Source organism: Prionailurus viverrinus, unplaced genomic scaffold (genome assembly GCF_022837055.1).
Source record: "Prionailurus viverrinus isolate Anna unplaced genomic scaffold, UM_Priviv_1.0 scaffold_53, whole genome shotgun sequence".
NCBI lineage: Eukaryota > Metazoa > Chordata > Mammalia > Carnivora > Felidae > Prionailurus > Prionailurus viverrinus.
In genome coordinates this window covers 1,299,600-1,323,408 of record NW_025927616.1, presented here as the reverse complement: position 1 = coordinate 1,323,408, position 23,809 = coordinate 1,299,600, and the positions used below count along the sequence as shown (strand labels likewise).

Genomic DNA, 23,809 nt, shown 5'->3' with positions numbered 1-23,809 from the left:
ATGGTGTGCGTAGGAGACCAGAATGAGTAACGGTGTTATCGCTCACATGCACCACAGATGATGTGAGCTTGTGCTTAGAGCTTTCTTAACATTTATACTGCTGAGAAATGATATTATTTCTTAATATTTATTATCGCCGGTCAGCGATTATAGATAAACTACTAAAATTTTCTGTCATTTGCTCTTTTCCGGCTGTTAGCGTATCTCCTTTCATTCTTAATAGTCTCACTCATCTTACCTGAAGGTATTTCTTCAAGGTTGTAACAAACTTTTGGTTTCTTCATTATTGGCATTTCTTCACTCGACTGTTTTATGACACAACTGACTTCATTTTTTGGTGCCTCCTCTTGTTCACACACCCCAGGTTCTTCAGAGCCATTGTCAGACTCATGAAAGTTCTCTGTGGAAGTTTCTGAAGAGTCACTTTCTTCAGGAGACCTCAAGCGTAGAGCCACTTCAAATACTGGTGCATATACTTTTCTCAAATTGCTCTCCACTTTGATATGATTCAAAATCTAATTAATAGATATTAGAGTGACAGTGACAATATATAACCGAAAGAATATTCCTTTCAATTCAGGATAATACAGACCTAAACGTTAAATGATAAACAATAACTTTGGTGTAATGAATACTTGCATGTTAAAATAAGGTAATGTAAAATACACGATGCATTGTAATGCAGGAGTTCCCCCAAAAGACTGTGTAAATTAACACCAGAGTGGTTACATATTGATCATTTGGGAGCTTGTTAAAAATACAAATTCTTGGGGGCGCCTGGGTGGCTCAGTCGGTTAAGCGTCCGACTTCGGCTCGGGTCATGATCTCACGGTCCGTGAGTTCAAGCCCCGTGTCGGGCTCTGTGCTGACAGCTCAGAGCCTGGAGCCTGCTTCGGATTCTGTGTCTTCCTCTCTCTCTGACCCTCCCCCGTTCATGCTCTGTCTCAAAAATAAATAAACATTAAAAAAATTTTTTTAAAAAATATGAATTCCTGGGGGCGCCTGGGTGGCTCAGTAGGTTAAGCGTCCGACCTCGGCTCAGGTCATGATCTCACAGTTTGTGAGTTCGAGCCCCGTGTTGGGCTCTGTGCTGATAGCTCCGAGCCTGGAGCCTGCTTCAGATTCTGTGTCTCCCTCTCTCTCTGACCCTCCCCAACTTGTGCTCTGCCTCTCTATGTCTCTCAAAAAATAAATAAATGTAAAAAAAAAATTTTTAAAACGCAAATTCTTGGGCCCTATCCCCAGAGATTGAGTTAAAAGGTCTGCGGCAGGGTCCAAGAATCTTTCTGTAATTAAAAGTATAATTAACATACAATGTCATATTAGTTTCAGGTGTACATTGATTGAACAATTTTATGCCAAGAATATGAATCATTTAAAAGCTGTGCAAGTGAGTCTACTGTGTACTCACAGTTGAGAATTAGAAATCGGGAATCTCCTTCAAAACCACTGCCGCAGGTCTGACTTCTTCACTGGAATATACACATCCAGGTACAGGTACCCGTCCCTACTGGAGTGTACACATCCTAGTACGGGTACCTGTCCCTACTGGAGTATACACATCCTGGTACAGAGGATATGTACTGAGAATATGCACATCCCGGTACAGGTACGCATCCCTGCTGGAATATACCCATTCTGGTACAGGCATCCGTCCCTACTGAGAAACAGCCAGACTATTTCACGGATAAACACCTTTCTTAGACAATGTATTTGCTCGTAGGCTCTGTCTAGGCAGGTGTTCTCAACTAATGTATCCATCTCTCTTACCCACACACAGCCCGCTGTTCTGGAGGCATCCAGGGTTTCTCAGAGTGGTTGTCTCACTCACCTGCCAGAACCTCAACTACTCCATAACGAATAAAGGCGGTTGACACTGTAAACAAACATCGTCAGCACCCTGTGAAGCCGCTAAGGAAGAGCCTGAGCAGATGCTGAAGGGGACACGCAATCTTTAGAGGCTGTACACAAATAAACGCGGGAGTTTCGGGGGGTGACACGCTGCTGCAGAGTGGGTAATGGTGACTGCGCACAGCACCGCGCGTGTGGTAACGCCACTGAATTTCACGTGTAAAACATGCTCGAAACTGGCAAGTGGATGTTATGTATGTTTTATCACAATCAAGTTCAAAGACAATTTCAAACAAACATAATGCGTCGTATAGCTTCTTCTGGAAAATAACCTCTAATCCTGGTAACGACCGGACCTTGAACCCTACACACTTCCTAATGTTACAGTATCACAAAGAGTTGGCGTAGAATCATTCCTGAAATGCACGTAGTACAACTACTATTCGATGCGGCATCCTTGTATCTATGTCCACTGCTTGAGTACACCTGATACAGTATACTCCTAGCACACTCTATTATTGGACACAGTTACTCTTGGGTGAGTGCTTATCATGTCCTAGGCGCCGGAGTAAACAAGTTGCCCTCACCTCATCTTCACAGCAACCTGGACAGAAATGGTTACTCTTATTATATATAAAAAAGCTGGTATTAATTTGTTAAAGGCTATATTGCCAGCATGTGGTAAGGCGGAAGTCATGGGTCTGCCCCTCCCTTGCCCGTTCTCTCTCTCTTGCAAAATAAATAAATAAATAGAAAATAGAAAGCTTCTTGGCAAAATACAAAGGTATGAGAGTGAAGTCAAGCCACAAGACTTGAAGTCAAGTCAGGATGGGAGAAAATATTTGCAAGAGACATAGCTGCTAAAGGTCCGTTCTCTAAAATATGCAAAGAACCCTTCCAACTCAACAGTTAGAAAACACATAACCCAATTAAAAATGAGTCAAAGACCTTAACTGACACATCAACAAAGAAAGTATACAGGTGACAAACAAGCATATGAAAAGGTGGTCCACATTATTTGTCATCAGAGAAATGCAATTCAGAACAAGGACAATTTAGAACAAGGACAATTTAGAACAAGACAAGGAGTGAGAGTCCCAAGCAGGACCCGTGCTGTCAGCACAGAGCCCGATGTGGGGCTCGAACTCACGAACCAGGAGATCGTGATCTGAGGCTAAACCAAGAGGTAGATGCTTCACCGACTAAGCCACCCAGGTGACCCAAAAAGTCTTCTATTTCAATGAAGTCCAGCTTCTCAGTTCTTTCATGGATCGTGCCTTCGGTGTTGTGTCTAAAAAGTCACTGCCACACTTAAGGTCATCTAGGTTTTTTCTTATATTACCTTTAAGAGTTTCTTTAATTTTGCATTTGACAAACAGGTCTATGATCCATTTTGAGTTAATTCTGTGAAAGACGTGAAGTCTGAGTCCATATTCATTGTTTTTGGCACAAGGACGTCCAGTTGTTCCAGCACATTTATTGAGCACCATCTCTGCTCCACTGTATTGCTCTTGTTCCTTTGTCGAACATCAGTTGACTATACAGTAAGATCTTGGAGTGTGAGTAACTTGTTCTGCAAATGTTCCACAAGACGAGCAAATGTTTCTAATAAATTTTAACTCGATAAACAGGCGATGTCTTGCAATACGAGTAGTATGTGACACCAAACATCACATGATCACCACTAAACCGATGGTTCTTGAAATTTGCTTTGATATACAAGTGCTCTGGATTACAAGCATGTTTCTGGAATGAATTATGCTCGCAAACCAAGGCTTTACTGTATTTATGGGAATCCATTTCTGGCCTCTCTATTCTGTTCCAGTGGTCTATTTGACTGTTCTTTCATTAATACCAAACTGTCTTGATTATCATACCCTTAAAGTAAATCATAACGTCAGACAGTGTCAGTCCTCCAACTTTGTTCTCCTTCAGTATGGTATTGGCTATTCTGGGTCTTTTGTCTCTCCGTATAAACTTTGGAATTAGTTTGTCATGATCCACAAAATAGGCCCTGGGATTCTGACTGGCATCGCATTGAAACTACAGATCAAGGTGGGAAAGCTGACATGTTGATAATACGGAGTCTTCCCATCCATGAACATGGACTATCACTTCATTCTTTTAGTTCTCTTTTGATCTCTTTCATTAGAGTTTTGTAGTTTTCCTCATATATACCCTGTATGTGTTTTGTAAGATTTATACCCAAGTATTTCATTTGGGAAGGTGCTAACGTAAATAGTATTGTTTTCAACTTCAAATTTCACTTTTTCACTGCAGGCATATAGGAAAGTGCCTGACCTTTTAAAATTAACCCTGTAGCCTGCAACCTCACTATAATCACTTATTAGTTCCAGATTTTTCGTTGATTCTTTTGGATTTTCTACATAGATGAGCATGTCATCTGCAAAGGAAGTTTTAGTTCTTCCTTCCTTCCCAAACCGTATACTTTTTGTTTCCTTTTCTTGTCTTGTTGCATAAGCTAGTATTTCCAGTACAATGTTGAAAAGCATTAGTCAGAGGGAACGTTTTTGCTTTGCTCCTGATCTTAATAGAAAAGCTTCAAGCTTGTCACCACTAAATATAAGGTGAGCTACAGGTTTTTTGGTAAAGATTCTCTATCAAGTTGAAGAAGTTACCTTCTCTTTCTAGTTTACTGAGAACTTTTATCATGAATGGGTGTTATATTTTCTCATATACTTTTCCTGCATCTATTATATGAGCATGTGATTTTTTTTTTAGCCTACTGATGTGATGGATTGCATTAGCTTTCAAGAGTTGAACTAGCTTACATACCTAGGATAAATCCCACTTGGTGTACAATTCTATGTTGGATTATGATTTGAAGATTTTTACATCTGTGTTCATGAGAGATATCTGTCTGTAGCTTTCTTGTACTGTCTGTCTGGTTTTGGTATTAAAGTAACATTGGTCTCACAGAATAAGTTAGAAAGTATTCTATCTTCTGCATTCCTCTGAAAAAGACTGTAGAAAATTGGTATAATTTCTGTCTTAAATGTTTGGTAGAATTTACCAGTGAACCCAGGTGGGACAGGTTTTTAATTACTCAAGAAAAATCTTCCTCATACTAGAAACACTAGTAACAAAACGAAAAGCAATGCATTAAGATTTATATTTTCATGATATAACAAATGATTATGGTCTGTACTTTATAAATAGTTTTGTAATTCAGTAAGAAAAAGGAAGAGAAAACGCCATCAGAAAAATGGGAAAGAACATCAAAAGGTCATAAAAATGAGAAATACAAATAGCTAGTAAGTATAAGAAAAACACCCACTACAAGTAATAAGTAAAAAGATCAGTTAACCTGAGATTTCAGTTATCAATAAGCAACAGTCAGTATAAAATAGGATACATGTGAAAGGCACTCTTTAATAGAAATTAGCATAGCCTTGTCTAAAGAGATACTCTGCAAATGGGAGACAGTAAAAAGGCCTATTGTGCTGATTGAGTATTAATCCTAAGGAAAAAATGAAAACAGTGCAGGGGCGCCTGGGTGGCTCAGTCGGTTAAGCCTCCGACTTCAGCTCAGGTCGTGATCTCACGGTTCTTGAGTTCGAGCCCCGTGTCGGGCTCTGTGCTGACAGCTCAGAGCCTGGAGCTTGCTTCAGATTCTGTTTCCCTCTCTCTCTGCCCCTCCCCACTCACACTCTGTCTCTCTCTCTCTCTCAAAAATAAATTTAAAAACATTAAAAAAATTAAAAAAAACCGTGCATGTGTTTTTATCTAAAAATATTTCTATTCTAAAGTGTTCATAAAGAACTAGTAGAAGCATCTAAAATAACAACTCCCGGGGCGCCTGGGTGGCTCCGTCGGTTGAGCGTCCGACTTTGGCTCAGGTCACGATCTCACGGTTTGTGAGTTTGAGCCCCGCGTCGGGCTCTGTGTTGACAGCTCAGAGCCTGGAACCTGCTTCAGCTTCTGTGTCTACCTCTCTCTGCCTGTCTCCTGCACATGCTCTGTTTCTCTCTCAAAAATAAATAAACATTAAAAATTAAAAATAAATAAATAAATAAAATAACAACTCCCAGTACAGGCTGGGGCTACAAGGCTCACAGGTTAAATCTAACAAAAAAAATCTAAGATTTTTATGGAGAAATTATAAAAGACATTGAAAAAATTCAAGAAGACTTAAATAGCACAATCATGTCGGGAAGATTCAATATCACAAAATATTAACTCTCCCCATCTTCTAGGCAAGTTCAACCAAAATCCAAATAGGGTTTGAATCTAAACTGTATACAGAAGAGCAAATGGCTGAGAATAAAAGAAGACTTATCTCAAAGCTATATACCACTAATCCAGTGTGGGATCGGCACAGTGAGAGGCAAATAGATCAACAGGACAGAGTAACAGCTGGGGAACAGAAGACCCACATATGGGAATCAGATGGTAAATGATAAAGAAAGAGCTGCCAGTGCAGATCAGCAGGGAAAGGATGTAAAGAAACTACGTCTGGGCAATGGCTACTCACACAGAAATACCTGAAAATGGACCCCAGCCTACACTACACACAGACACATTAAACACAACATGTGAAGGCCAGACTCTAAAGCTTCTATGAGAAAATAAAGGAAAATATATTTATGACTCAGGATGGTAAATTTAATCTCAGACACTAACACAAATAAAAGGATTGATAAATTCCACTACACTGAAATGAAGAATTATTGATAAAAATTACCATAAGGGAATAAAAGTAGCAAGCCATCTAGCAGAAAAGATAACTGCAATATAAATATGAAGAATTCCTACAAAATAATAGAAAAATCTATTCAGCAGATAAATGGACAAAAAACATAGAAGACAAAATATGAGTCTACAATAACATATTTAAAAAAAATTTTTTTTTTAACGTTTATTTCTTTTTGAGACAATGTGACAGACAGAGTGCAAGCAGCGGAGGGACAGACAGAGGGAGACACAGAATCCGAAGCAGGCTCCAGGCTCCGAGCTGTCAGCACAGAGCCTGACCCGGGGCTTGAGCTCACGAACCGTGAGATCACGACCTGAGCCGAAGTTGAACGCCCAACCGACAGAGCCACTCAGCCGCCCCTCCAGTAACATATTTTTAAAAATACAGAATTAGGGGCGCCTGGGTGGCGCAGTCGGTTAAGCGTCCAACTTCAGCCAGGTCACGATCTCGCGGTCCGTGAGTTCGAGCCCCGCGTCGGGCTCTGGGCTGATGGCTCAGAGCCTGGAGCCTGTTTCCGGTTCTGTGTCTCCCTCTCTCTCTGCCCCTCGCCCGTTCATGCTCTGTCTCTCTCTGTCCCAAAAATAAATAAACGTTGAAAAAAAAATAAAAAAAAATACAGAATTAAGCTACTAATAAGAGAAATACAAACTGAAATTTAAAACGTGAGCATTTTCCCTTGTTACCAAATCTACCTAAAATATTTAAAAATATGTAAAACATACATATTATACAGTGCTATCTCATAAAAATGCTGCTTTTGCAAAGCAGGGAAAGTATCTACTGTATAAAGTTTAATCCTGAGAAAATATTGTCGGGGGCAGGATACAATTCCTCATGTCAAGAAAAGATTTCCCAGGGCACCTGGGTGGTTCAGTCAGGCAGGCATCTAACTCTTGATTTGGGCTCAGGTCATGATTTCATGGTTCGTAAAATCGAGCCCTGCATCAGGCTCTGTGCCAACAGCATGGATCCTGCTGAGGATTCTTGCTCTCCTTCTCTCTCTGCCCCTCCCCCACTCACATGCACTCTCTCTCCCTCTCAAAATAAATAAACGTTAAAAAAAAAAAAAAAGATTTCCTAGTGTAAGTTTTTCTAGGATTCTGTTAAGAGGTTTCATAATTTGGCTTGTGTCATATTTGAGTTAACAACAAAAAATTTTTTTGTTATTTGCTGTTTTCTGTAGAATGGTAAAGAGTCAAAGGTAGACAATAGTGGGGGCGGAGGGGGTAACTGCTACTTTAGATAGGGTGGCCCTCCCGCACCAGTCCCGTGTGAAAGCAGCAAACGGCAGCACTCCGCATTCCCTTATCTACCTTTGTGTTTCCTCACTGCACAACTCACTTCAGTCCCTGTCTCTCCTGGTGCAGAATATAAGCTCCAAGAGATCAGGGAATTCGTTCCACCGGCTGGTGAATTTCAGAGCCGAGCCCAGTGACCGGTGTATAATAAGTACTCAATAAGGCATGAACAAATGAACCAACTGAGATAAGTGTCATTACAGCTTTCTACAGTGGGAGGGACGTGTATGTGTGTGTGGTGCGCAAACAATTGTGAATAATCATAAATCCCATTTTTAATTACAAAACTTACTCATTTTACATTAAAAATCTGTGCTTATATTTTTCAAAGACCACTTACCTCATTAATATCTGCTTCCATTTTCACTTCTGACTTTAAAACAGAAGTGGCACGTAAATTTGAATTACCAACAAATTCTTCACCATCATTTGTTATCTTTCCAGGGAAAGTAAAGATATTCTTGTACATTCTAGATTAAGAAATAAGAAAAAAAAGTCTTTCTAAACTTTGATATCTTACTAATATCCAGAACACATAAATAATTAGACATTCCCCCAAAGAAGATATACAGATGGTCAATTAGTACATGAAAACATGTTTAGCATCACTCATCATTAGGGAAATACAAATCAAGACCACAATGAGATGTAACTTTACACCAAACAGGATGGCTACTATTCTCTAAAAGATGAAAGTAGTGTTGGTGAGCATTAGAATCCTGGTGCTTCCTGGTGGGAATTAAAATAGGGCGGTTACTGTGGAAAATACCAGGGAAATTCCTCAGAAAGTTACCTGTTGAATTACCAGGTGATCCAGCAACGCCACCTCAGGGCATATAAACGAAAGAACTGAAAACAGTGATTCAAACAGATATTTACACGTCAATGTTTATAGCAACATCATTCACGATAGCCAAAAGATGAAAATGACCCAAATGTCTATCGACAGATGAACAGATAAATAAAATCTAGTATACACATACAATCATTATCTAGCCTTAAAAAGGAAATTCTCATACGTGTCACAACATGGATGAACCTTGAAAACATTATGCTAAGAGAAATAAGCCAGAAACAATGAACAAATATCGTATAACTCCACCAAATGAGGTACCTAGAATAGGTAAATCCATAGACAGAAAGTCTCTCTGCGCTGAAAGCATGGAAACCGCTTGGGATTCTTGTCCCTCCCTCTCTGCCCTTCCCCTGCTCGTGTGCATGTACGTGCATGTGCTCCTTCTCCCTCTGTCTAAAAATAAGCTTTAATAAGTGAAGCATTTTTATGGAAAAGTAAAGATTTACAAATACAAGCTAACAAAAATAGAATTTAGATAATAATTATTAGGAAGATGGAGAATACGTAAACACACGGCAAAGCATAAGAAACACTAAAACAAGGAGGCAAGAAGGAGGCATAGGGAATTAAGAGCCATTTGAGTGAATCAAGAAAAATAAGAAAACAGAAAAGGAAAGAGAAAAAAACCAAAGCAAAATAAATAATAAGCATAAGTGAAATGGGAGGCGCAAAAGCAAAGCATACCAGTTGCTAAATCTAAATAGGTTTAATTTCCTAATTAAAAGACAGAAACTATCGGATTAAGTTAAAAAGCAGTATCAAACCGTAATAGGATAGGCATCTCAATTTAAGGTGAAAAGGGCAGAAAATAAAACTATTAGGAGCTTCTGGCGGCAAGAGAATGGCACAGAGCTTTTTAAAACATCTTTCCACATCCCCTCATAAAAATCAGGGAAATAGATAATCTACTAAAGAAACTGAACAAATAATTTGTAAGCTTTCAAAATAGAACGCCCTGGGCCCAGACAGGCTTCCTTGTGAAGTCTGTCAAATATTTAAGAAAGAAATTATACCAGTTCATTCTATGAGCCCAGAATTTTCCTGGAACCAAAAGCAGACACAGACATCATAAGAAAACTACAGACTAATACCTTTATGAATAGAGACACACAAATCCTTAACAAAATATCAGCAAACTCAATCTAGCTGCCTATACAAAGGATTATATATCATAATTGAGAGCAAACTATCCCCAAAATGCAAGGTTGGCTCAACATACAAAAATGTATACATGTAACATAATGTAGTATACCATATTGGCAGCACAAAGTAAAAAACACATGATCAACTGACACAGAAAAATAGCATTTAACAAAATTCAACATTTCATGCAAAAACATTAAACAAACTAACAATAGAGGGGAACTTCCTCGACCTGATAAGAAACACTTGCAAAAACCCCACAGTTAACATCATACTTAATGATAAAAGACTTAAAGTTTCCCTCTTGAGACAAGGAATAAAACAGGAATGTTCACTGTTGCCACTTCTAATACCGTTGTATTGAAGATTCTAGCCAGGGCAATCAGGCAACAAAAAGTAATAAAAGATATCAGACTGGGAAAAAAAGAAGTAAAACGATCTCTATTTACAGGTGTCATAATCCTGTATAGAAAATCTTAAGGAGTTAACACACACACACACACCATTAGTACTAATAAACAAGTTGAGCAAGGTTGCTGGATACAAGATCAATATACAAAAATCAGCTATATTTCAATACGTTAGCAATTAATAATCCAAAATAAAACTTAAAAAATGGTGTTTACAATAGCATCAAAAAGGATGAAATACTTCAAAATAAACGTAACAAAAGAAGTGTGACACATACACTGAAAACCGTAAAAGACTACTGAAAGAAATTAGACTACTCATATAAATGCAAAGACAATCTCACATCCATGGACTGGAAAACTTTATACTGTTAAAATAAAAATGCTCCCCATATTTATCTAAAGATTCAGTGCAATCCTTACATAAATTCCAGTTGTTGTTTTTGTTTTAGATAGAAATTGGCAATCTTACTCTACAGTTCACAGTAAATGCAAGGGACCCAGAATAGTCCAAACAATGTTGAAAAGGAACAGTGTTATAAAATTCACACTTTCCAATTTCAAAACTTACTACAAAGCTACAGTAATCAAGACTGTGGTACTGACAGACATAGAGATCACCTGAACAAAATTTACAGTCCATATATAAATCCATACATCTGTCGTCAACTGATTGTCAACAGGATGCCAACACAATTCAATGGAGAAAGAATAGTCTTTCTGAGAAACAGTGCTGGGACAGTTGGATATCCATACGGGAAAGAATGAATTTATACCCTTATCTCAGACTGTATACAAAAATTAAAACAAAATGGATCAAAGATCTAAATGCAGCAGCTAAAATTAAAAGTCTTAGGAGAATATAAAGGTATAAATCTTCATGATCTTGGATTGGGAAATGATTTCTTTTATATAACAGTTAAAGTATAATCAAGGAGGGGCGCCTGGGTGGCTCAGTCGGTTAAGTGTCCAACTTCGGCTCAGGTCATGATCTCACAGTTCGTGGGTTTGGGCCTTGCGTTGGGCTCTGTGCTGACAGCTCAGAGCCTGGAGCCTGCTTTGGAGTCTGTGTCTCCCTCTCCTCTCTCTGTCCCTCCCCGACTCGTGCTCTGTCACTCTCTCAAAAATAAATAAACGTTAAAAAATTTTTAAAAAATAGTACAATCAAAGAAAAAATAAATTGGCCTTTTTCAAAATTAAATACGTTTGTGTTCGAAAGGCTACTATCAAGAAAGTGAAAAGATGATGTATAGAATGAAAGAAAATTTTTGCAAGTAATTATTTGATGATAATAAGGCTCTTGTACCCAAAATATATTTTTAAAATTCTTTATAACTTAACAATAAAGACAATACAGTTTTTTTTTAATGTTTGTTTATTTTTGAGATAGACATAGAGCACGAATGGGGGAGGGGCAGAGAGAGAGGGAGACACAGAATCCGAAGCAGGCTCCAGGCTCCGAGCTGTCAGTAGAGCCCGATGCAGGGCTCGAATCTGTAAACTGTGAGATCATGGCCTGAGCCGAAGTCGGATGCTTAACCGACTGAGCTATTCAGGGTCCCCCAAGACAACAAAATTTAAAAATGGACGGGGGCACCTGGGTGGCTCAGTCAGTTAAGTGTCTGACTCTTGATTTCAGCTCAGGTCATGATCTCGCAGTTTATGAGTTCAAGCCCCACATCAAGCTCTCCACAAGTGGGCACAGAGCCCACTTGGATCCTCTGTTCCCATCTCTCTCTGCCCTGCCTCTGCTCGCACTCTCTCAAAAATAAACATTAAAAAATAAATAAAAATAAAAATGGACAAAGGACTTGAACAGACATTTTGTCTGAGAAGATCTACAGAGAGCCAATAATATCAAAGGATGCACAATATCATTGGTCATTACGGAAATACAAACCAATACTGTTAAGGAGGTCAGTGGGAACAGATTCAGTAATGGTAGCACCTACTTCGCAGGCATTTAATCTGTTTATTCTCAAAGAACCTAATGATATAGGTATTATTGTTATCTCTAGTTTACAGATGAGGAAACTGAGGTTTAAAGAATTTATATAACCTCTGTTAGTTTCCTAGCTAACCTAAGTCACACATGTCAGAGATGAAACAGGGATTAACCCAGGTGGTATGATGCCCAAAATACATATACTTGAAATACACAAGTATTTCTCCTGTAACATTAAAAAAAAAAGTATACAAGGCATGTTGTATTTTTAAAATAAGCTATGAAATAGTACCATGGAAGAATACGTAGGAAAAGTTTAGAAGAAACTGTACCAAAACAATAAGACATTGTCTTTAAGCGATGGAATTAGGGTAATTTTTGTTTTCGATATTTTCTAGTATATGACCAATTTAATATAATAATAAATATATATTTTAAAAAATTATGTTCAGGCGCCTGGGTGGCTCAGTCAGTTAAGTGTCTGACTTTGGCTCAGGTCACGATCTCGTGACTCATGAATTTGAGCCCCACATTGGGCTGTCTGCTGTCAGCACAGAGCTCTCTTTGGATCCTCTGTCCCCCTCTCCCCTGCTTGTGCTCTCTCTCTCTCTCAAAAATAAACACTAAAGGGGCACCTGGGTGGCGCAGTCGGTTAAGCGTCCGACTTCAGCCAGGTCACGATCTCGCGGTCCGTGAGTTCGAGCCCCGCGTCGGGCTCTGGGCTGATGGCTCGGAGCCTGGAGCCTGTTTCCGATTCTGTGTCTCCCTCTCTCTCTGCCCCTCCCCCGTTCATGCTCTGTCTCTCTCTGTCCCAAAAATAAAAATAAACGTTGAAAAAAAAAAAAAAAAAAAAAAAAAAAAAAAAAAACACTAAAATATAAATAAGGAAGGAAGGAAGGAAGGAAGTTCCAAATTAAAAACTTCTCCCAAACACACAAACACACACATACACGCATACTTGTGGTTTTAGGAGAAATAAAGTTATAAGTGCTATTACTAAATAGTGCTCTCATATAGGTTAAAGTCCTGGCACGGACTCAAATCACTTATGAGGCCTTAGATCAATGACTTCAGCTCTGCTGAATCCAATAATAAATTAGAGAAATAACATATTTAAAATTCTTCAAAATTTGGTGAATCGATATATTTTTCACTCTCCAGTTATGATACTAAAACTCTGATTTGACTTAAAATAATATTGCTAAATTTTGACGGCTTGAACATAAAGTATCTACAGTCTCAGTTCATATTCCATGGCTCACAAGGCACAGTGAGAGATCCAGTTGCGGAAAATAAGAAAAATGTTTTAACAGTAGTATTTAAATAGAAGCTGAAAACATTTTGTTTTCCATAGATAGTTGGAATTGACCCAAATTCCAAATGAACCTTGTGGCTACTTCCAGAATCATCCTCACACATCTTTAAGGGCTAGTTCTGAACACTGAAGATACAGTATACCTACGCATAGGATTGCCAGGTTTAACAAATTAAAAATAAAGAACACCAAATTAAATTTGAACTCCAAGATAAACAATAATTTAGGTAATATTGGGACATACTGTACTAAAATATTATTCATTGTTAATCTGAATTTCAAATTTCACTGGACATCATGTATCTCAAAGGGCAACCTAACCTATGCAGAATTTGGGGGTGGAAAGGGGAAAAGGGAAATTTTCTTAAATTTCGTGGACAGTATTAAGGAAGGTATTACCAGATAAGAAGTTCAGAAAATTGCAAAAACTGAGTACATATAATTTACAAGGAGAATTTTCAAATTCTAGCTTAAGTTATTGGATATCTCCTCCGTAAGTGGCAACATATTACATTATGATCATAAATTCTTTTTACAAGCCAAAAAAGTGCGATTTACTTGATGAGATTTTCGTTCTTTCTTTCCCTTGAAAATGGCACTCTAGCAGAATTATTAAATAATTCCAAAAGCAGTGTGATGGCAGTGTTCATCAGTTGACGGATGAGTTCCTGAAATATGTAGTCAACCAGCATCAGAAACCTCGAAATTGTTTCTAATAAACGTCGATATTCAGGCAGCTTGAAATGTGTTGTGTAGTCTTCAGAGAGGTTTGACTCAAAATATTCTTTAATTTCTTTCTTTTCTGCCACCTACAATTCAATAAACAACGGAGAAACAAGTGACAACTTTCTATGTTAATACAGCACGATTTCTAATGTATAGTATTTTCATTAGTCTCAATAACACTACAACTCAACGTTATTAGGACAACTTTCAAAAAACTTTACGTTTGCACTGTATTTGAAAAGCAGACCAAAAGAGGCTTATGAAGTTCAGGGTGTCCCTTACAAGCAGACGAGTTTATGGAAGTCCAACGGGAAGTACATACTGATGATTACCTAAGCGTTCCTGCATAGAGGGACCCTCCTCAAGTACACTAAGAGCTGCCAACGGGGGAGAGTCAAATCTAAATAAAAGGTTCCTTGGCAAACGGCAAACGGCAAAAGCACAGTGAGACCCTCCTCCAGAGGATCAGCGGGGGTCTGTGCCACGTGGGGCCTTAAGGTGTGGAGTTCTGACACCCAGCCACGTGCCTCAGATAACACACAGGAGTACTGTGCCGCCTGGCACACAGCTCGGACGCAGACAGGGCGAAGGCAGGGATCTGACGGAAGCTGGGGACACAAGAGGGGTGATTGTTTGCTTTTCCTGAAAAGGGACAGGTGCGAACTCGCCACTCTGGGGACAAGAGTGGGGGGGACACCATTTTGCCACTGCCACAGCTCCAGCCCACCAGCACTGATGAACTTCAGTGAACACAGCACCCCCCAGTGGAGACAGGAGCCACCTACACCGCCCGTGCCCCTGCGCCCTGCAGGTGCATCTTCGCTCGGGCAAGTCCGCCTGAGAGTCAGCGCTGCAGGCCCCTCACGGAGAAGACCAGCACAGACCTCCCCCACGCATCAAGTCTACTCATCAAAGAGGCTGCAAATTTCGTCTCTAGGGCAAACAGGATCTAGCTTCTTTTTCCTTTTTCTTTTGATCTAGCTTCTATTAACGAGCAGACCAAAACACATCTAGTTAAAACTTGCCATACGGTGAGAGGACAAGGTCCAAACACCCCCCATGCAGGCAAGGAGAAACCCTGCAAAGGCCTGGCCTGAGGGCAGGAGCAGCCAGAACACGACAGCAGAGTGCAGAGGGGCTGCCTCACCCCTTCTTTTCTGGACCTCTTCTTAATACAGCCATCACTCTCAGGCTTTCCTAACAATCACACACCAAAAAACAGTGATGTAGACAAAATGGCCAGACGGAGGAATTTACCCCAAAAGGAAGAACAGGAAGAAGTAACAGATAGGGTTTTAATTAACACAGACATAATTAAGATGTCTGAACTAGGATTAAACAATTATAAGGATACTAGCTGGGCTTGAAAAATGCACAGAAGACACCAGAGAAGCCCTTACTGCAGAGATAAAAGAACTAAAACCCAGTCAGGCCAAAATTAAAAATGCTGTAACTGAGTTGCAAGCCCAACTGAATGCAATGCCAGCGAGGACGGACACAGCACGGAAAACTATGGAAGCTAATGACTCAGAAAAGAAGAGGGAAAGAAAGGCACTGGATCACAAATACAGACTTGGGGGAAAAGCACAGAAACACTTGTATCAGAGGAGTCCCAAAGAAGAGAGAGAAAAAGAGGCAGAGGGTTTATTCGAGCAAACTATAGCTGAGAACTTCCTCAATCCGGGGCATGAAACAGCCACTGAAGTCCAAGAAGCACAGAAAACTCCCCACCAAATTCAACAAAAGCCAGCCGCTGCCAAGATAGCATAGTCAGATTCACAGAACACACAGACAAGGCAAGAATTCTGAAAGCAGCAAGGGAAAAAAGTCCTTAACCTACAAGGGAGGACAGATCAGGTTCGCAGCAGATCTGTCCACAGAAACTTGGCAGGCCAGAAGGGAGTGGCAGGATACATTCAACGTACTCAAGGGGGAAAATATGCAGCCAAGAATACCATATCCAGCAAGGCTGTCACTCAGAACAGAAGGAGACAGAAAGAGTCTCCCAGACAAACAAAAACTAAAGGAGTCTGTGACCACTAAACCAGCCCTGCAAGAAATATTAAAAGGGGACTCTTAGGAGTGGGGGAAAAAAGACCAAAAGTGACAAAGACTAGAAAGGAACAGAGAATATCACCAGAAACACCAACTTTACAGATAACACAATAGCACCAAATTCATATCTATCAATAATCACTCTGAATGTAAATGGCCTAAATGTTCCAATCAAATGATACAGGGCATCAGAATGGATAAAAAAAAAAAAACAAGACCCATCTATATGCTGCCCACAGGAGACTCATTTTAGATCTAAAGACACCTGTAGATTGAAAGTGAGGAAATGGAGAACCATCTATCGTGCTAATGGAAGTCAAAAGAAAGCTGGAGTAGCCATACTTGTATCAGACAAACTAGATTTTTAAACCAAAGACTGTAAGAAGAGATAAAGAAGGCCGTTATATCATAATTAAGAGGTCTATACATCAAGATCTAACAATTACAAACTTTTATCCCCAAACTTGGGGACACTCAAATATATAAATCAATTCATCACAAACATAAAGGAATTCACTGATAATAATACAATAATAGTAGGGGACTTTAACAGCCGACTAACAGCAATGGACACGACATCTAAGCAGAAAATCAACAAGGCAACAGTGGTTTTGAATGACACACTGGACCGGATAGACTTAATGGATATATTCAGAATATTTCATCTTAAAACAGCAGAATACACATTCTTTTTGAATGCACATGGAACATTCTTCACAACGGATCAAATATTAGGCCTCAACAGTACAAAAAGATTGAGATCATACCATGCATATTTTCACACCACAACACTATGAAACTTGAAGTCAACCTCAAGAAAAAATTCGGATAACCACAAACACATGGAGATTAAAGAACATCCTACTAAAGAATGAACTGGTTAACCAAGAAATTAAAGAACTAAAGTAATGGAAGCAAATGGATATGAAAACACAACAGTCTAAAACCTGTGGGATGCAGCAAAGGCAGTCCTAAGAGGGAAGTATACTGCAATACAGGCCTACCTCAAGAAGGAAGAAAGGGGGCACCTGGGTGGCTCAGTCAGTTAGGCATCTGATGTCAACTCAGGTCATGATCTCACGGTTCGTGGGTTCGGGCCCCTCGTCAGGCTCTGTGCTAATAGCACAGAGCATGCTTTGGATCTTCTGTCTCGCGCGCTCTCTCTCTCTCTGCCCCTCCCCCGCTTGCTTGCGCTCGCTTTCTCTCTCTTGCTCTCAAAAAGTAAACATTAAAAAAAAATTTAACAAAAGAAGGAAGAAAGGTCCCAAATACATAACCTAACCTTACACCTCAAAGGAGCTAGAAAAGAATAGCAAATAAAGCCTAAGGCCAGCAAAAGAAAGGAAATAATAAAGACTAGAGCAGAAATAAATGATGTAGACACAAACAAAAAAACAGAACAGATCAACAAAACTAAGAGCTGGTTCTTCAAAAGAATTAATAAAATTGATAAACCTCTAGCCATACTTAGCGAAAAGTAAAGAGAAAGAACCCAAATAATATCACAAATGAAGGAGGATAGATCACAACCAACACCACAGAAATATAAACAATTATAAGAGACTATTATTAAAAATTACATGCCAAGGGGTGCCTGGGTGGCTCAGTTGGTTAAGCATTAGACTTTAAGCTCAGCTCAGGTCATGATCTCATGGTTTGTGAGTTCAAGCCCCAGACAGGGCTTTGTGCTGACAGCACAGGGTCTGCTTGGAACTCTCTTTCTGTCTCTCTCTGTCCCTACCCCTCTTGTGAGCTTTCTCTCTCTCAAAATAAATAAACTTTAAAAAATTAAAAAATATATATACATGCCAACAAACTGGGCAATCTGGAAGAAATGGACAAATTCCTAGAAACGTACAAACTACCAAAACTGAAACAGGAAGAAATAGAAAATTTAAACAGACCCATAACCAGCAAAGAAATCGAATCGGTAATCAAAACTCTCCCAACAAACAAGAGTGCGAGGCCAGATGGCTTCTCAGGGGAATTCTACCAGATATTTAAAGGAGTTAGTACCTATTCTTCTCAAGCTGTTCCAAAAAAATATAAATGGAAGGAAAACTTCCAAACTCATTCTACAAGGCCAGCATTGCCTTGATTCCAAAAGCAAAGACCCCAAGAAAAAGGAGAATGAACAGGTGATAAACACATGCAAAAATTCTCTACAAGATACTAGCAAATCGAATCCAACAGTACATTAAAAGAATTATTCCTCATGATCAAGCGGGATTCATTCCTGGGCTACAGGGTTGGTTCACTAATCGCGTATCAATTAACCTGATATACCATGTTAATAAAAAAAAGGATAAGAACCATATGATCCTCTCAATAGATGCAGAAAAAGCATTTGACAAAATACAGCATCCTTTCATGATAAAAACTCTCAACAAAGTATAGATGGAACATACCTCAACATCATAAAGGTCATATATGGAAGACCCACAGCTAATATCATCCTCAATGGGGGAAAACAGAGAGCTTTTCCTCTACAGTCAGGAATAAGACACAGATGTCCACTCTCACCAATACTATCTAACATAGTACTAGAAATCTTAGCCTCAGAAATCAGACAACAAAAAGAAATAAAAGACTACCAAATCATCAAGGAAGAAGTCAAACGTTGACTATTTGCAGACAACATACTCTGTAGAAAACTTGAAAGAATCAACCAAAACATTGCTAGAACACATGAATTCAGCAAAGTCACAGGATACGAACTCAATGTTCAGAAATCTGTTTCACTTCTATACAATAATGAAACAGCAGACAGAGAAATTCAGAAAACAGTCCCATTTACAATGGCACCAAAACCCACAAAATACCTAGGAATAAACTTAACTGAAGAGATAAAAGATCTGCACCCTGAAAACTATAGAACACTTATGAAAGAAACCGAAGACGTCGCAAAAAAAGGAGAATCATTCCATGTTCACAGATTGGAAGAACGGACATCGTTAAAATGTCTGTACTACCCAAACCAATGTATATCTCTAATGCAATCACCATCACAATGCCACTAGCATTGTTCACAGAGCTAGAACAATCTGAAAATTTTTATGGAACCATAAAAGACTCCAAATAGCCAAAGTAATACTGAAAAAGAAAACCAAAGCAGGAGGCATCACGATCCTGGACTGCAAGCTGTGTTACAAAGCTGTAACCAGTAAGACAATATGGTACTAACACAAAAACAGACACAGATCGATGGAACAGAAGACAGAACCCAGAAATGGACCACAAACGTATGGCCAACTAATCTTTGACGAAGCAGGAAAGTATATGCAGTGGAAAAAGGACAGTCTCTTCAACAAATGGTGTTGGGAAAACTGGATAGTGACCACGTAAGAATGAAACTGGAGCACTTTCTTACACCATACACAAAAATGAATTCAAAATGGATGAAAAACCTAAATGTAAGGCAGGAAACCATCAAAATCCTAGAGAACACAGGCAGCAACCTTTCTGACCTCAGCTGTAGCAACTTTTTTTTTTTTTTGAGACAGAGTGAGCATGCAGGAGTGGGCAGAGGGAGGGGAAGGGGGGAGGGAGGGAAAGAGGGAGGGGAAAGGGAGGGAAGGAGGGAGGGAGAAGGGGGAAGAGAGAGAATGAAATCTTGCCATTTGCAATGATGTGGACAGAGCTAGAGTGTATCATGCTAAGCAAAGTAAGTGAGTCAGAGAAAGACAAATACCATATGATTTCACTCATTTGTGGAATTTAGGAAACAAAACAGATGGGGGGGCACCTGGGTGGCTCAGTTAAGCATCCAACTTTGGTTCAGGTCATGATCTTGTGGTTCGTGGATTCGAGCCCGACATCGGGCTCTGTGCTGACAGCTCGGAGCCTGGAGCCTGCTTTGGATTCTGTGTCTCCCTCGCTCTCTGCCCCTCCCCACTCACATTCTGTCTGTTTTTTAATAAACATTAAAAAATTTTTAAAAAAGTAAACAGGTGGACATAGGGGAAGGAAAAATAAAGGGAGGGAGGGAGGGAGGGAGAGAGAGAGAGAAAGAGAGAGAGAGAGAGAGAGAGAGAGAGAGAAACCATAAGAGCCTTAACTATAGAGAACAATCTGAGGGTTGATGGAGGGAGGTGGGGGCGATGGGCATTAAGGAGGGCACTTGCTGTGATGAGCACTGGGTGTTGTATGTAAGAGATGAATAACCAAATTCTACACCTGAAACCAATTTTTACCATATATGTTAACGAACAAGAATTAAATAAAAACTTGAAGTAAAAAAAGTCTAAACATTTCAGTTATAAGTCATATAAACCAAATCAAACTAGTTTCTGTAGGGAGGGAGGACTTGTTGCCTATCACAACTTAAATGGAAACCTCTTAACAAATATTTATGATGAGACCCTGATGAAGCTGAATGGGAGAAACCAGACTGTGAGTAATCCGTAACCAGGGTCGCAAGACAGATGCTGTTAATCCCTTGGCCGGTGTCCCGGAGTCTGCCTGGGACACGACTGGGCTTCAGGAAGTTAGGGTGACTGAGGAACCAGATGAGGAAGGAGAGCCCTTGTTCCATTGATGAAAAACAGCCGCACTGCATCTTCTTGTCAACAGGTTAAGGCTTGAACTCACTGCTACCCAGTCTCCGCCAGAAGTTAATTCAGAGAAACTCTGTCTGAAAACCGAGGGGGACCCGGTCCGCCTCTCCCCCCGAGAGCCTCCGCTGTGCGCCTGGACTCGGCCAAAGCAGCGGAGAGAGGCCGCCAGCCTGTAACCAGACGACACGGCATCAGTCCCTCATCCAAGGGCGGCTGTGAATGACGCTTTCACGCACTGTCATTCCCCGACCGGGGAAACTCCGTAAAATAATCCTGTCAAGTGAGTCACAGCAGCTCAGAGAACAATGTTCTGAGGACACCGCTCATTGAATTATTGAGTCCTTTTCATAAAATCCTCAGGCAAGTTTTGTCTCATCTGGTTATGTTTCTCTTGAGCAATGAGTTTTTGTCTTATAAACACTGAACTTTGTAACAAAGCGTATTTCCCTATATATGCCAAGTCGGGTTAGATTTTAAGTATCTTGAAGGTATACACGTAAACATCCATACGCGTGCATTTACGCACACATGCACGCGCGCGCGCGCGCACACACACACACACACACACACACACTCTTATGCAGGCTTCCCCCACTCTCCAAAGGTAGAGTTGCTACGAAACCTTCCAAAAGCCCAAAAGCCACAGCAGCATAAAGCCAAGAAGCCATTACCGTTAATTTATATGGAAATTTTTTGAGCCTTCCCACACCCCAAAAGGCTTTGCTGACAGCTGCACAAAACTAACTGATGCTCAGAGACGCCTCCACTGGCAGCCCCGCCCAAGGGAGGCTGCATGGGGCCTGGGGAAGGAGCTGGGCCGGCATCCTCGCTGCCCCATAACCGCCGCTGTAACAGACGCGGCGGGCTCTCTGTGCTTCTGGCCTCTTTTTGTAAAAGCAACATCCTCTCTGGATTTCAGCTAACAAACCAGCTATGCATATACATCTGCTGTAAAGCAAAGTGGCGTAAACGAACTTTCACAAGGTTGCGGGGGGGGATATACCTGCACGCGCGTACACCTGCACCCCACACGGCCCCTGCAAAGTGTCCCGTGCCCGGCGACCATGTGGCATTAGCTGCTTGGCCTAAGGAACCACCTTTGTCCCTCCGCCTGCCCATTTCTAACTCCGCCTCCAGGCATGCAACCGGGAGACGCTGCTTCGGTCAGTAGGTCAGTACGTTACAGGCTGACAGAGAGAGAGGAGAGAATGAAAGAATTACCTTTAAAAATGTACGTTTCATTTCGCAAATAGCCTTCTCTCTGATATCCTCAAGCTGTTTCACTGCCTGGGTAGCCTGCCGTGCCTGTTCTTCACAAAATCCATCCAGAGAATACGTTCGAGACCTATCCAGCTACTCACCCGATAGATGTTGAATGTTGGAAAGTCAAAGTTTGTTACAAAAAAAACAAAACAAAACAAAACAAAAAAGACACGAGATATTCTGGTCATCCTTTCATGTCATAAAGAGCATATTTTAAACTCTCTTTCATATACATTATGCTTTATACACCAAATGCTTTCCGTGTTCTTCAAATCCACACACTCACAGTTAAACTACATCTTAATAAAACACAGAAAAATACGTTATTATTTTAAGTGTCATGAAGATTAAGCCTAAGCAGAAGAACTCAGGGGTTGAGGTGCTCTGAAATATCAGAGCCCCGGGGAGCCACCAAACCCAGGAATTGCTTTCACCCTTGAAATCTCGATCGCGTGCAAAATTACAGATGTGAGCACTAAATGTCGGATAAAGAGGCTAAAAGTAAATAATCCGAACGACGTGAAGTGTGCGCTGAGCTCACTCGGAATGCAGCACGGGGGAATTCCCATCGGCTGTGCTACTGGGCCCCACAGCACACAGACATTTCACCCACTCACGGCAGCCCAGCGTCTTTCCTCCTTGCCGTGTTTTCCTGTTTTTCCCACCATGTGTTAATTCTCTCACCAAAACGCATTTTCATCAACGAACACGCACCTTTATCCCTAGTGGTACTCTAATACTTGGTAAGTGTAGGCTTGCAAAAAAAAAAAAAAAAAAAAAAAAAAGGTTGAAAAGTGCTCCCCTAACCTTAAAATTCTGGATCAACTCTGTGTTCTCCCTCTCCTCGTCCTTTTTCTGGTTACCAGGCCCTGATCTTTCCAGTAAAGGGTGTCTCAAAATGTCGCTCCCTTTCTGAGCCCACTGCCAACCACTAACTGAAGTCACTCTTGCTCACACCTGCATTATTCTAGTGCTCTAACCATCTCTTCGCCTCTCCCTGCCTTCCATTTCCCCCACAAAGTGACATCACATTAATTTTCCTAAAATGACACGTTCAGAAACTTTCAATCACTGTTAAGAATAATTCTCAGAGTTTACTCTGCAGAAGAACCGCGCGGGGAGCCTGTGACACGTGTAGATGACTAGCACCGCCCACCGCACTCTCCCCCAACAGGGGTGGGACACAAACACTCACATTTTCACGAGGCAAAGTACTGAGCCCCCAAGACACAATTATTCCTGAACGCAAATCCCAACTCTCCAGCTGGTTCTATGGCCTTGGATAAACCGGTCTCCCTAGGTCTGGACGAAATGAGAAGGCAGGCCCTTTCCCATCTGTTGTGGACGCTCCGGGGCCCTGCGGCGCACACTCGTCCACACAGCACGTGCACAATCGCTCTGGGCCCTGTGGTGCACATTCATCCACACGGCACGCGCACACCTGCTCCAGGGCCTTGAAGCACACACCCGCTCACCACAGCACGTGCGCACCCATCCCAGGGCCCTTCAGTGTACATTCGTCCACAAGACACACACACTCACTCCGGGGCTCTGTGGCGCACACTCATCCACATAGCACGCGCACACCAGCTCCAGGGCCCCGCCGCGCACAGTCGTCCACACAGCACGCGCACACTTGCCCACCATACCACGCACACACCCGCTCCGGGGCCC

The 23,809-nt window shown here is 40.9% G+C and overlaps 1 protein-coding gene across 1 annotated transcript in view; it reads right to left on the bottom strand.

The window, feature by feature from the left end:
- DNAH14 (dynein axonemal heavy chain 14) overlaps positions 1-23,809 on the bottom strand; it is a 328,550-nt gene that overhangs the window by 242,282 nt on the left and 62,459 nt on the right. The window contains exons 12-15 of the mRNA XM_047848102.1: positions 22,094-22,225; positions 14,094-14,344; positions 8,207-8,336; positions 239-515 (exon numbers count right to left, since the gene is read on the bottom strand). Of these exons, the coding sequence (XP_047704058.1) occupies positions 239-515; positions 8,207-8,336; positions 14,094-14,344; positions 22,094-22,225 (790 nt within the window). The remainder of the gene's footprint in view (positions 1-238; positions 516-8,206; positions 8,337-14,093; positions 14,345-22,093; positions 22,226-23,809) is intronic.